This window comes from Alligator sinensis, unplaced genomic scaffold, assembly GCF_000455745.1.
Source record: "Alligator sinensis unplaced genomic scaffold, ASM45574v1 scaffold611_2, whole genome shotgun sequence".
Classification (NCBI taxonomy): Eukaryota; Metazoa; Chordata; order Crocodylia; family Alligatoridae; genus Alligator; species Alligator sinensis.
In genome coordinates, this window is record NW_005841869.1 from 1,403,809 (window position 1) to 1,416,242 (window position 12,434).

A 12,434-nucleotide genomic window follows, 5' to 3' on the forward strand; every position below is an offset into this window, starting at 1 on the left:
CCGAACTAGGAGGTGCATCCAAGTGTCTTAGACACTGGGCTGTGAAAGGCTTATTAGATCACTTCCCCACCAGCAACGGGCTCCCACCTTTTCCCACAGAGGTGAATAGTTTCTATAGGTTTGAGGAAAAGTGTGAAAGCCATTGTGCAAACCACATAAAATGTATAGCTGAAAGGCAAAAATATCTATTACTTACATCTTGCATGCAACAATTATACAAGAGCAATAGGCAGAGAGGGAATCCCCTTGTCTTTAGCCTGCCACGCAAATACATTCCTGATCAGCAAAGAACACAGCACGGGGGTGGATGGCTGGGGCAAAAGTTACGGAAAGCAAAGACTAGAGGCTAAAAGAGGCTGGTAAGGAAGGAAGTCAGGAAACAGAGTTGGGTGGAAATGAAAAATAAAAGGCCACTGGGGATTGTTCTTAGCTGAGCTCAGTGCAAGAGGCAGAGGACGCTTCCAAACATTGTTGGGAACGGCAGTATAAAGGGTCCAGCAACGGTGCGACGTTTGAGACGAGCGTTTTTGCGCTGCAGAAGCTGAGTTGAAATCCTCTGTTGTATCCCCCTCAGCCTGTCAGCATGGTGGAGCACGCCGAGTTCCTGAAAGCTGGGAAGGAGCCTGGCCTCCAGATCTGGAGGGTTGAGAAATTCGATTTGGTTCCCGTGCCAAAAAACCTGTACGGGGAGTTTTTCACTGGAGATTCCTATCTGGCTCTGAACACCGTCAGGCAGCGGAGTGGCAATCTGCAGTACGACCTGCATTTCTGGTTAGGTAAGTACTGCCGGGTGTGTCTGCAGCTGACACTTCCCTACAGCAAACAGCTCTGCGATTCATTCAGCCGCACTGGTAGGATAGCAGGAACTGTATTTTTTCTCATTAGTCCAGGGCTGTTACATAGCTTTTCTACTGACAAGCACATAGAAGGCAAAACTGGCATCCTAGGGGTCACATACCTGTGTCCTTGTAGGGCTTTTGATTCCAAAGGATTTCCAAATCTGTCTGCAGGCTGCACTCCTGCAGGCAGGACCTCTGGGCTGGAAGGTAGCCCTGCTTCTTAATTGAGAAAAGGGAAAAACTGGGGCAAGGCTGTAGAGCAAATCTCTGCTGCTTTGCAAAGAGTCATGGGATTTTAATGTCCACACAGAGCAGACAGGACCTTGGTTAGAGACCCAGCCTTAGCAAATGATGCAGTGGTGGATTTATCTGCCTCGGAAAGATGGAAGTGTGCAGTGATCCTCTTGGATCGATGGCGTGCATGTGTTTGCGGTTGAAGAGTAGATTACCGTGGTGCCTGTCACACAAATAGCGATCCGTTCGCGTGCTTCACCAGCCTACGGTAGCACAGCATGGCCCTTCCCTTGCCCCGCAACGCTGGGGTGCTGCGAACATGGAGGATCAGTGAGGTTTCGGTACTGTGCACTGTTAGATCTGTGGCCTAGCGATATCAAACCATGCCAGAGACTACCCAGGGTTCCTGACAGACCCGGGGGGCAAGCTGCTGTGGCACTAGTGCGGTAGGTCCACGTGATTTTATAACTCCTGGTGAGACTGAGGCCAGTCCCACCCTGGCTTTTTACTATACGAAAATGAGAGGTGGGAAAGAAAGTCACTAGGTGCCTTATCTAATTATAATTAAACACCCGGCAGTAGAGGCCTTCCTAGAAGGTGGTCACCAGCCCTCTGGTTCTTTCTGAGAGCCTGTGCCCAGGTGAACAGGTCGGCCGAGGCTCTTCCTTTGACTTTGTCTTCCTTTGACTTCTAGGGGATGCCAGTTCCCAAGATGAGCGCGGTGCAGCTGCCATCTTCACCGTCCAGATGGACGAACATCTGCAGGGGAAGGCTATCCAGCACCGGGAAGTGCAAGGGCACGAGTCCTCGACTTTCCTGGGATACTTCAAATCCGGCATCAAGTACAAAGTACGTCATTGCCGGACCGCCCGCTTGGCAGGGCTGGATCTGCCTTGTAAGGGGTCCCAGCCTGTGCCTGGGGAGAGAAGGGAGACTTGCATTCTTGTCAGCGGCTAGGAATAAATTCCTCCCCAGATGTTTTCGATGAGCCGACGCTGGCAGGGCAGGGAGCTGTAACTCCCGGTGAGAATGCCCAGGCTGGAGTCAGTACGCTGGAAGGAAGGCTCCCGGCAGTTTTAAGAAGCAGGGGTTTATTTTTCTTTGACAGGGTGAGGAGGAGGAAAGTGTCCCGAGACATCAGCAGATCACTTTGAATTAGAAATTGGAGTTAACGTCTCTCTCCCCATCACCCAACAGTATCTCCATTTTTGTGTCTCCCCCGCCTCCTGTCTCAGGTCCCTCAGCATCCAGCATCCAGGTGGAGGAGCAGCACTAGGCAGCCCTTCTTCCCCAGCATGGAAAGCAAGTGGGACATAGCTGTCCATGTTAGCCATGGATTGGCAACTTCATGCCAAAACTCTTGCCAAGTGTCTGCTTTTTTTCCACGTCAGGGATTTTCCTTCCATTTTCCAATTTGGCTTATTCGTGGTCCTAGGGTTTTCCATTCATTTTAATTTAGAGGACTGGCTAAACTGGCCTATCGTCTAACTTGCCTGAATCGTCTCATTTTCTGCTCAATCTGGATCTTAATTCAGAGGATGTATCCTTGCTGAAAGAGTTTTAAACCTCCCCTTGGTGAAGTACAGTGAAAATGTTAGGGACCAGCAAATAAATCCTCTCTTGTATTTGTACAGAGTGAAAGGGTATGTGATAAGCAGTTGTCCAAAATAGGCTGTGCAAAAGGAGGTATTGTGTTTTAGGGACTACCGGAAAGGGTTAAGTGGTGAAAAGGCTTGAGTCCTATTCTCAATTCTGCCTCAAACTAGGGGCACTGTCTGTAGCAGAAATGAGAGCGAATGGTGAGGTTGGCCTAACTGGAAGTAGGCACGTCGCCCAGGTGCATGCAGGGCAGGCAGAAAGCTAGAATAGAGGAAACATCCTCCGTTTCCTCCGGCAGATGCTTATAGCCACAAATCTCAGCTGTGTTGCAGACTCCTTTGCACCAGTTTTCCTGAGCAAATAGTAGTTGGAATAGGAAATGTCATGATGATAGATACCACGATCTGCGAAGGCACAGCGGGGACAGGAACAAGCTTGCCCTCTTGGCTGTTAGATGTCCTCAACTCTTGACAGACCCACCCACCCTCAGTCCCTTTCAGAGCAAGATTGCAAGTGTGTGAACTGCCCTTATCTTTCATTCTTTCAGGCTGGCGGGGTGGCTTCTGGCTTCAAGCACGTGGTTCCCAATGAAGTGACTGTCCAGAGGCTGCTGCAGGGTAAAGGCAAACAAGAACCCCGAGCTACCGAGGTCCCCGTGACCTGGAACAGCTTCAACAAAGGAGACTGCTTCATCCTTGACCTGGGCGCTGTGAGTCTGCAGCTAAAGCCTGCACAGTTGACAAGCCGGGAGTGGGGAGAGGGGGTGATGTTCTGCTCTCCTTTAAGGGGAGAGCCATGAACTTAATGGAGAAGCAGAGGCAAAGCACTCTCTTGGTCACCAGCGGTCTCACAGCCTGCAGCTGACCTTTCAGCTCTGCTGATGGTGAGTTGGGAAGCGAGCTGCATTGTCCTGGTGTGAAGAGTGGTGCAGGGCACTCGATCCCTGCTTCCCAACCAGGCTCCAAGGCTGCCCCTTCCCTGCTGGATGGTAGCCACCTCCTTAAAGCCCTAGTGCTCTGCTCTCATTTGCCTCCCATCAGTCATACCATGCTTTCACCTCCTGAGGACTAGGGCTGCTCCACCTCCTCCTTTCACACCAGCAGCCCAGTCTCCTTAGCAGGTTAGAGTGAAAGGATTCAACCCCATGAGAAAACCCTGGGTTCATAGCCCAGGAGTCTCTGAAACACCGTGCTTCTGTCTGTGCCTTGCAGGACATCCACCAATGGTGCGGCTCCCAAAGCAACCGCCAGGAGCGCTTGAAGGCCACGGTAGTGGCCAAGGGAATCCGGGATAACGAGCGGCACGGCCGTGCCAAGGTCTACGTCATGGATGAAGGGTCGGAACGGGAGCAAATGCTGGAGGTGACTCTCGCGTGCTCGCTCTGGTGCTGAGCAGAGCTCTGTCTGTGCATGCAGATTGCGTGGACTCCGTTTCTGAGTGTGCCACTGACTCACTGTGTGGCCTTGGGCAAGTCCCTTCTGTGCCTCGGTTTCCCCATCCATTTCTCTGCCACCCCGTGGTAACACTGTGGCCAAATGGCTTGGAGATACTCCGATGGAAGGGGCTGCCCAATGGCACAGGACTAGGATTATTTCAACCAACAGCTCTCTTATGCAAAGGACACGAACCAGAGAGTTTAGGGATCAGAACGTGTCATTTTTGATGTCGTTGACCTAGAAGTTTCCCTTGTTTGCTCTTTGCGGTTGGAGCATCTGTGGCGCAGAAGCCCTCTTGGATTAACTAGCAGCGTTGTTTTCCTCTCTCTCAGGTTCTGGGACCAAAGCCTGGCCTGCCAGAGGGAGTTGCCGATGAGCAACAGACTGATGCCGCCAATAGAAAGCTGGCTAAGCTGTACAAGGTAACAAGAAACAGCTGGACCCAGGCAGAGGAGCCTCCTAAAGGGCGGAGTGTCTGCTGGGAAGTGCAACAGCTGGAGCTGGAGCTGGAGCTGGAGCTGGAAGGAGGAGGCCTGACTCACACTCACAAGCCTCCGATGTGGTTTTGGCAGCCGGCGTTTACAAGACCCTCACTTAGAGATGTCACTTCTAATCCCCCACGCTCCAGGCTTGCCCTTTTCAGGCCCTCCTGCCTTCCTTCCTGGGGGAGGGCGTTGCTGAAACCCTTACAGTAGGCGTGCCCTGAGTCTCACACCGTTGCTGTATTAGGAAGGCCACGTTTAAAAGGACCGTGAGCCATGAGTCCCCATTATGCCCCTAACTGGTGCATGTAGCATGGAAGGGAGCAGCCCTCCAGCTCCCCAAAAGACGTCTCTGAATTGTTGCTGCACTGCATTTTCACAGGTAACCAATGGGGCAGGGAACATGGTGGTCTCCCTGGTGGCAGCTGAGAACCCCTTCTCCCAGGCTGCGCTGATCTCAGATGACTGCTTCATCCTGGACCATGGCAGTGATGGGAAAATCTTTGTGTGGAAAGGTACTGTGTGGGGGGAGTGGGCCATAAAGACAGTCAGGCATGCACGGTCCCTGCTTCCAGTAATTAGGGGGTAGTACTAATGGGTCCAGAAATGCCTCTGATGCTGGAGTTCATTAGCTATGAGCATCTCCTCTCTCCCTCTGTGCCATCCTGATGCCCCAGGGCCAGGGCAGATGCTCTTGCCTACAGTCTCTTTCTCTTGGCAACTGCAGGCAGAGAGCATCTCGCCCGTGAGGTTCCTGCCCTCTGGCGGCCTATCGAGCTCCGTGCATAGCTCGTCTCGGTCCTTTGGGCCGACTGTGAACCACTACCGAGTTAGGTGGGAATGGGACGGGGAGGAGGCAGCTTGCCACGGTGTGATGCTTGCATTGTGCCACTGGACCATCTCTTAGTGCATTCAGAGCAGAGAGTTATCCTCCGCTCCTTGGCATCACTGCCAAGCTGAGTGTTACCTAGAAAGACTGATCCCTCTTGCAACAGAAGGGGTTTAACGTGGGGTGTGGAGAGAAGAGTTTTGCTTCTGGGTACAAAGCAGATAAGGTTTTTTTGCCCCCCTCTGTGACCTCTGCTCTTTGTTTGCATGAAAGGCAAGAAGGCCAACTCTGAAGAAAAGAAGGCCGCTCTGAGAACTGCCACGGAGTTCATTGAGAAGATGCAGTATCCCAAACACACCCAGGTATGGGGCAATGGCAGGGGCACCGGGGTGCCGTGCCTTCTGCCCAGCTCTCAAACTTGATGTCTCCCAGACGAGGAGCACTGACCCCAGAGCACTGTCTCCTGGTCACAGAGCATCCCTCCTGGGCTTTCAGACAGCTCCTCTTCTGTTGAACTGCCCTCGGACATAGATCTCTGCAATCCTACCTGTCTTAGCACAATGCTGCCATTTGAGTCCTTGCAATCACTCCCTGCAGGCTTATTATTCTTCTCTCTCGGAGGCTTTCCATCAGGGAGACTCCGAGAACTATCCCTAGGGCCGTGCTACCTTTGCTAGGCTTGGCAGTTTCAGTCCCTGCAATCTCTGTCTCATTCTCAAAGGATCTTCAGACTCCTGCTCTCTGAATCCTGTCCGACCCCTAGGCCAGTTAGAGGGGCTAATCTGCTCCCCCTGTGTTCTCCAACCCATTCCCCCCACCATGCACAAGCATTTTCAGGCAGGTTGGTGTTTTCCATTTTAAGCAACTTCCTCCCTCAGTTTGCCACACCCTTTCCAGGTGTATCACGTGGAGCTAATGGATCTCCCAGGTGTTAAATAGCCTCTGTGCAGGCCCCAGGAAGCTGGAGAGAGATTTTTGGGGGAAGGAAATTGTGGTTTCTTTGGGTAGACTGAAGAGCAGTGCTTAATATGATCTCCTAATAAGTGACTTCTTACAAGGGTTTTTTATTATTATGATCACAAGCAACTGATTTTTCTGTGTTTGCTGGAATTGTCTAAACTGTTTGGCTTTCAGAGTGCTTTGTTCCAGGAACAATCCTAGAACGTGCTGTTAGGGCCTGTGTTTATTGTAGTGGTTTAGACATTTCCAGGGTTGAGTGCACGTACTGGCTGAGAGCAGCTGATGCTTCCCAGGCTGTGGTCATGGAGCTGGTACTGCGCGACTGTAGGATGCTCATGATAGGACTGGGCAGAGAAGAGCATGTGGAGACACAGATTGCCAAAGCTGTCATTGCGGAGCCTGCGAGTCCCCCACACCCTCCAGGGACAGCTTGACTAAGTGCATGTTTGCAACTTCACGTTTCTCTGTTGTCTGCAATACCACTTCTTGTGGTTGGGTGGTACAACCTCAGTGGAGGGGCTCCAGGGATTTTTTTTCCCCCTCTTTTGGCCCCACATCCACCAGTGACGTGGTGGAGAGCAGCTGGAACCACAGCCCTGCCAAGCCTAGGGCAAGAGTCCCCCTAATAGGCCACTTCCCTCGTTTCAGATCCAAGTCCTGCCCGAGGAAGGCGAAACACCTTTGTTCAAGCAGTTCTTCAAGAACTGGCGGGACAAGGACCAGACGGAGGGGCTGGGGGTGGCCTATGTCTCCAGCCACATTGCCAACATCGATAAGGTGCCTTTTGATGCTGCACCGCTGCACCCCTCCAAGCCTATGGCTGCCCAGCATGGCATGGAAGACGACGGCTCTGGCAACAAGCAGGTAAAGGAGCAGCGGAGAGGAAACATAGAGGCATCAGCCCCACTGTAGGCCAGTCCCCTCCTTGCTTCTTCCATTGCCTGATGCTTGGTATGAGAGGAGGGACAGTGGCTGCAAGATGTGCCCCTGGCGTTGTGAGCTTGTGCTCCGAAGCCAGGGTGGAGTTTGGTCCAGAAGGGCTAAGGGCCGATGTCCCCTTCTCTCTGCTCCCCATCTTCAAATGCAAACCAAAACGAGCTCCTGGCCCAGGCTTTCTCCTTTGGCAGCATGGCAAAGCTGAGACAGCTCCTGCCTTCGTCTGGGGGAACTGTGAAACCTCCAAGCCAGCAAAGCACCCACCTGCCCAGGAGCACTCGCATGTGCCCAAGTGGCTCTGAGGCTTTTGCTGAATTCAGCCACCGTTTTGGGCTGAGGACAGGAGGGTTATGGATGTGACGGCAAAGGTCCTGTGCGAGTCGGGCCGTGGTGGGAGGCGTTGCGGTCTGTTCTCGTCTCTCCCCGGCAGGTGGTGCTGCAGGGCCGTGGCTGGTGGGAAGCTGAACCCGGGAAGGAGCTACTGAAAACAGCACTGTTTATTATGTGGCATTTATTTATTCCTGTTTCACTGAGTTGGGACATTTCTGCGCCCCCAATGCTTTTGTAGATCTGGAGAATAGAAGGCTCTGCTAAAGTGGCCGTGGATCCCTCGAGCTACGGCCAGTTTTACGGCGGAGACAGCTACATTATCTTGTATGACTACAGGCACGGAGGCAAGCAGGGACAGATCATCTACACTTGGTAAGAGCTTTTCTGGTGCTGAAGGCCTTGAGAAGCTGGAAAGGCAAAGATCCTGTATTGCAGCTGCAGGAGAAGCAGCGTCCGCTCGCACAGGAGGTCAGCAGTGGTGCTGATGACCTAAAACCTCGGGGCGGTGGGTTCCCCCCTAGAGAGCCTGCCCCGGCCAACAGCATGCCAGCACGAAAAATAGCAGGGGGGTTAACAGCAAGGCAAGAAAGGGTCAGTGCAGAAGGTGACCATGCCTGGTTGTGTTGGACACAGTGGTTACACTTCCCTTTGGCTGAAGCTCAAGCTCTTTTTTTTTGTGGGCTCCACCTCCTTGGCGAACCATAGGATTGGCTTTTTGCACGCTGCCTTCTTCCTGCTGCTCGCTCGTTCAGTGGGAGGCTTGTCGTCACAAGATTTCCCAGGCCTGTTTTCTGTGCAAGGCTCAGTTCAAGCAGCTCCGCGGAGGCCTCCTTCCCAACAGGCTCCTTGGGAGCCAGGAGAAAGCAATAGCCTCAGCAAGGGAAGGAGGGTGGTTTTTTGTGGCGTATGTGCCTTTTTGAGGAGTATAGGTGAACTGTTAAGCTAGTTATTTCAGTGTGGGAGCTGAAGCAAGTGTGTTGTTAAATCAGCTACCCTGGGGACGGGGTGACCTGGGAATCGAGATGCACAGAGATCCCTGCTCAGGCGCCCTGCTCCCCCGTGCCCAGCACAGTATTCGTGGTCACCAAGTGCTGAGCGAGCTGGTTAACAGCTGCTTTGGGGATGGTGCTGAGACCCCAGGACAAGGCTCTTAGATATGCTGTGCTTTTTTTTTCCCCCCTCCCCAGGCAAGGTGCAAACTCCTCCCAGGATGAAATCGCCACCTCTGCCTTCCTCACTGTGCAGCTGGACGAGGAACTGGGAGGCACCCCAGTGCAGGTAACTGAAACCACGGCAGCCGAAAGTAGGGCGCGTGCAGGCACGATGGCTTCCTTCACACCTTGCTAATTCACAGGCACTAATGAACTCTGTGCCCTGATGGTTGGAGCGAAGTGTGGAGAGCTGACGCTGCTTCCTGGCAGAAAGGAGAGGAAACACTTTGAATATATTTAGCTCAGCTTAGCATAGGGAGTGGTGCTGATGACCTAAATGCAAACCCCCAGAGTCAGCTCAGACATCTATTTTTTCCCCACTTTGCTTTATTTAACATCCAAGTGAGAGGAGAACAGCATAGGGGTGAGGAGACGGCTTCTGCCACCAGTGAGCCAATGCACGATGGAGAAGTGGTCGAGCAGCAGACGCATCGTCCACTGTTTCCAGAAGGGACCATGCGGGGGTGGCGACCTATCCAGAAGGGCTGCTGACTGCAGCAAGTTGGGTTTAACTCTCTGCTTCTCTGTCTCTCTCTCTCCCCTTTACGTTTCTTCCTCTTATCTCCATGTTTGGCCTTTTTAAAGCACATATCACTTTATGATCTAAGCACTATGCAAGACCTACAAATGTCAGTGCAGACAGCACTGGGGTAGGAAGGCTGCTTTCTCCTCCGCCCACCCCAGGGGCTAAAGCCCCGAGCGGGTAAGGGGAGGGAGTGGAAAGGTCATTTGAGAAGTGTGGTTTTTAGAAGACCAAGATTGTAACTCCTCGGAGCACGTGATGCATAGCTATTATGCAACAAAAGCAGATGTGGGTCTGAAATCCATCCCAGGGCTAGCACCACGGGAGGATTCAGCATCCTCCTCTGAGTATCACATGAGTGGCGTATGGTATTGCGCGGCAACAGGGCCTGGCTCAGGTTTGCTACCGAATGTGTTTATCCGGTGCCAGAGCCCAGCCACGGTGTCCAGCAGGGCAGGGGCTGCAGCGGAAGAGCTTTTTGGGGAGGCTTTGTGCCGAGCCAAGGAGAAGTGGGAATCAGTGAGTCAGCACTCGGCAGCTGCGCTCCCTGTTAACGATTCCTGGTAGCGTGCGCTCCTGTTGCTATGCGAGAAGCTGGCTTTACAGATGTCTGAAGCGTGACTAGGGACACTGTAATTACCGTGGCTTGTAGCTTCTGCCTCGATGGACTGCTCTCCCTTAAACTGAGCTGGCCGGGATGAGTGATGATGAGGTGGCTGTTCGGCTGGTTAGCTTGAAGGCCTCTGATTTCCCTTACAATAGTCGTTGCTGTTTCTAGCAGAGTACCGCTGCTTTTGTGGGGGCCCTGTTATGGCAGTCTTGAGTGTGGCGCTGACTTTGGGCTTGCTTCTTACAGAAACGAGTGGTGCAGGGGAAAGAGCCACCTCATCTCATGAGCATGTTCGGTAGGAAGCCTTTGATTGTCTACAAGGGTGGGACCTCCAGGGACGGAGGCCAGACGGCACCTGCAAATACACGTCTGTTCCAGGTCCGCTCGAGCACCTCTGGAGCTACCCGAGCGGTGGAGGTATGTGATGGAGAAGCCAGCCAGCCAAATGTGGGGTTTACGGGCAGGCCGGGAACGTGCGTTCCCTCTTGGAGCAGAAATAATGCCAGGTTAACCTTTGGGCAGGATTTGCCCTGAACTGAAACAAACATCCAAGGTCCCGTCTGACCCAAACCTCTATGTATCTATGAAACTTTTTGCAGTCTAGATAAGATACCGTGAGCTTCCCCTTTTCCCATGGGTAAATAGCAATAACCAACATGTTCCCTTAAGTTTACCGCTACCATCCAATACTGTTTGAAGGGCTTTTCACAAGAGGCAGAGGGATTGTTTCATCCTCACTATATCAAATGGCCAGTCTCTGGGGCAGAACGCAGCCCTTTGCTAACAGCGCATAACAATGCGACTCGCCAGCTGAGGATGAAGTGACAAGCACCTGATCCTGAAATAGAGCTTCTGCCAGGACACAAGTTAATATCCACGTTCGTATATAAAAAAAGAAAAAGCAATTGAGCCGCGGACGGTGAGAGAAGCTGTTCTTCTCAGTAGCTTTCTAGCCCCATCTAGAGTGCTGGTTTGGTGCTGATTGATGAGCTTGGAGGTCTCCCATCTTTCTTAAACATCCTACTATTGAGGATGCTGAGATCTGGTAGGATCACAGCCCTGTATCAGACACATACATGTCAATCAGATGTACAAACCACTTCTTTACTCTTCTTGTTATTAGTTAACTCCCCGACTCAATTTTTCAAATGAGTCAAATATGCGCAGGACACCAGTCTCCTTCACCCTAGCATGGTGGTGTGGATTATCTTTTAGCTTCAGCAAAATTAGCTGCAACTTGCAAGCGTGCTCTCTCTGCTTTAGCCGCTGACACTTGTATGGTGGTCGGTACAAGCCGATTCACTGCAGCAGGAAAGACAGAGTCACCAGTGCTGATGGTGGCTCTTCAGGAACTGGCACCGTCCAAATTATGGACCTCTTTGCTAATCTGTTTTGATTTTCAGCTGGATCCTGTTGCCAGTGAGCTGAATTCCAATGATGCCTTTGTCCTAAAAACTCCCTCCGCTGCTTACCTCTGGGTGGGCCAAGGGGCCAGCGCCACTGAGAAGTCTGGAGCTCAAGAGCTGCTGAAGGTCCTGGGAGCTCGCCCTGTACAAGTTGCTGAGGGCAGCGAGCCAGGTGAGGAAGACACGACTTGACCTTCTGGCTGCAACTCCTTGCCCGTCTTATAGTTGGCCCAGGGGTGTTTACTTTGGCTTCACTGCTGGAAGCCAAATCATCTAGGGAAACAAGGTCCCTTCTCTGACGCAGTCATCCCCACTAGACCCTGTACTTGAACAGGTAATAGGAGAGCCCAGGCACCTAGCTGTGGTGTTAAAGTTAAGAGATAGCAATAAGGACCCATTAGCTCCCAATGCAAATTCTTTTCCCTTTAAGGAGCCAGGGGATTCTGTGTTGATTCCCTCCATCCTCGTGCGTCCATCCCTGATCTTTGGCAGGGCTGTTCCCTGGTGCCAGTAATGTCCACTCTCTTCATCACTTAGCAATAATGCCATGGGGCTGTCTTCCTGCACAGTGGGTCATGGTCAAACAAGGTGCAAGCATGAACTGGTGGCTGCATCTGCTCTGGCCTGGATGAGTTTAGTGAGGTTACATTTTTATTCCCTGGCATTACCCTCCCCCTTCCAGGATCTTGGCTTCCTCTGTGAGTCTGCAGTCGGCCTTAGCTTCATTGCTACATGCTTTAGTTCCCTCTGATGTGCTACCTGGTGGAGATGTACTCTGCTGTCTCAGTCTGGTCAGAATGGCAGGTCTCAGGCAGCAAGGTGCATACCTGGGATGCCCCAATTATTCTGGATAAGGAGATTCATAGTGGCTGCTCCAGGGGCAGGTTTGTGCACAGTGGGGTGCATTGCTGAGGCATGGAATGGCTCCTCCAGACACCTTTGATACACTCGTATGGCAACTGTATGGGTGTGAGATGGATGCCCACACTGGTGGCTCTCAGATCCTGACATGGCGAATCCCCTCAAGCAGTGATGGGTG

The 12,434-nt window shown here is 52.3% G+C and overlaps 1 protein-coding gene across 4 annotated transcripts in view; it reads left to right on the forward strand.

Annotated features, from left to right (window-relative positions):
• The window catches only part of GSN (gelsolin), a 37,006-nt gene that overhangs the window by 21,783 nt on the left and 2,789 nt on the right, over positions 1-12,434 (forward strand). For all 4 annotated transcript variants that reach the window (XM_025193953.1, XM_006016887.2, XM_006016886.3 and 1 more), the window contains exons 2-13: positions 575-776; positions 1,768-1,922; positions 3,220-3,381; positions 3,884-4,033; positions 4,441-4,530; positions 4,973-5,105; positions 5,693-5,781; positions 7,028-7,243; positions 7,884-8,017; positions 8,833-8,923; positions 10,236-10,406; positions 11,393-11,567. In XM_025193953.1, the coding sequence (XP_025049738.1) occupies positions 584-776; positions 1,768-1,922; positions 3,220-3,381; positions 3,884-4,033; positions 4,441-4,530; positions 4,973-5,105; positions 5,693-5,781; positions 7,028-7,243; positions 7,884-8,017; positions 8,833-8,923; positions 10,236-10,406; positions 11,393-11,567 (1,759 nt within the window). In that variant the 5' untranslated portion in view covers positions 575-583. The remainder of the gene's footprint in view (positions 1-574; positions 777-1,767; positions 1,923-3,219; positions 3,382-3,883; positions 4,034-4,440; positions 4,531-4,972; positions 5,106-5,692; positions 5,782-7,027; positions 7,244-7,883; positions 8,018-8,832; positions 8,924-10,235; positions 10,407-11,392; positions 11,568-12,434) is intronic.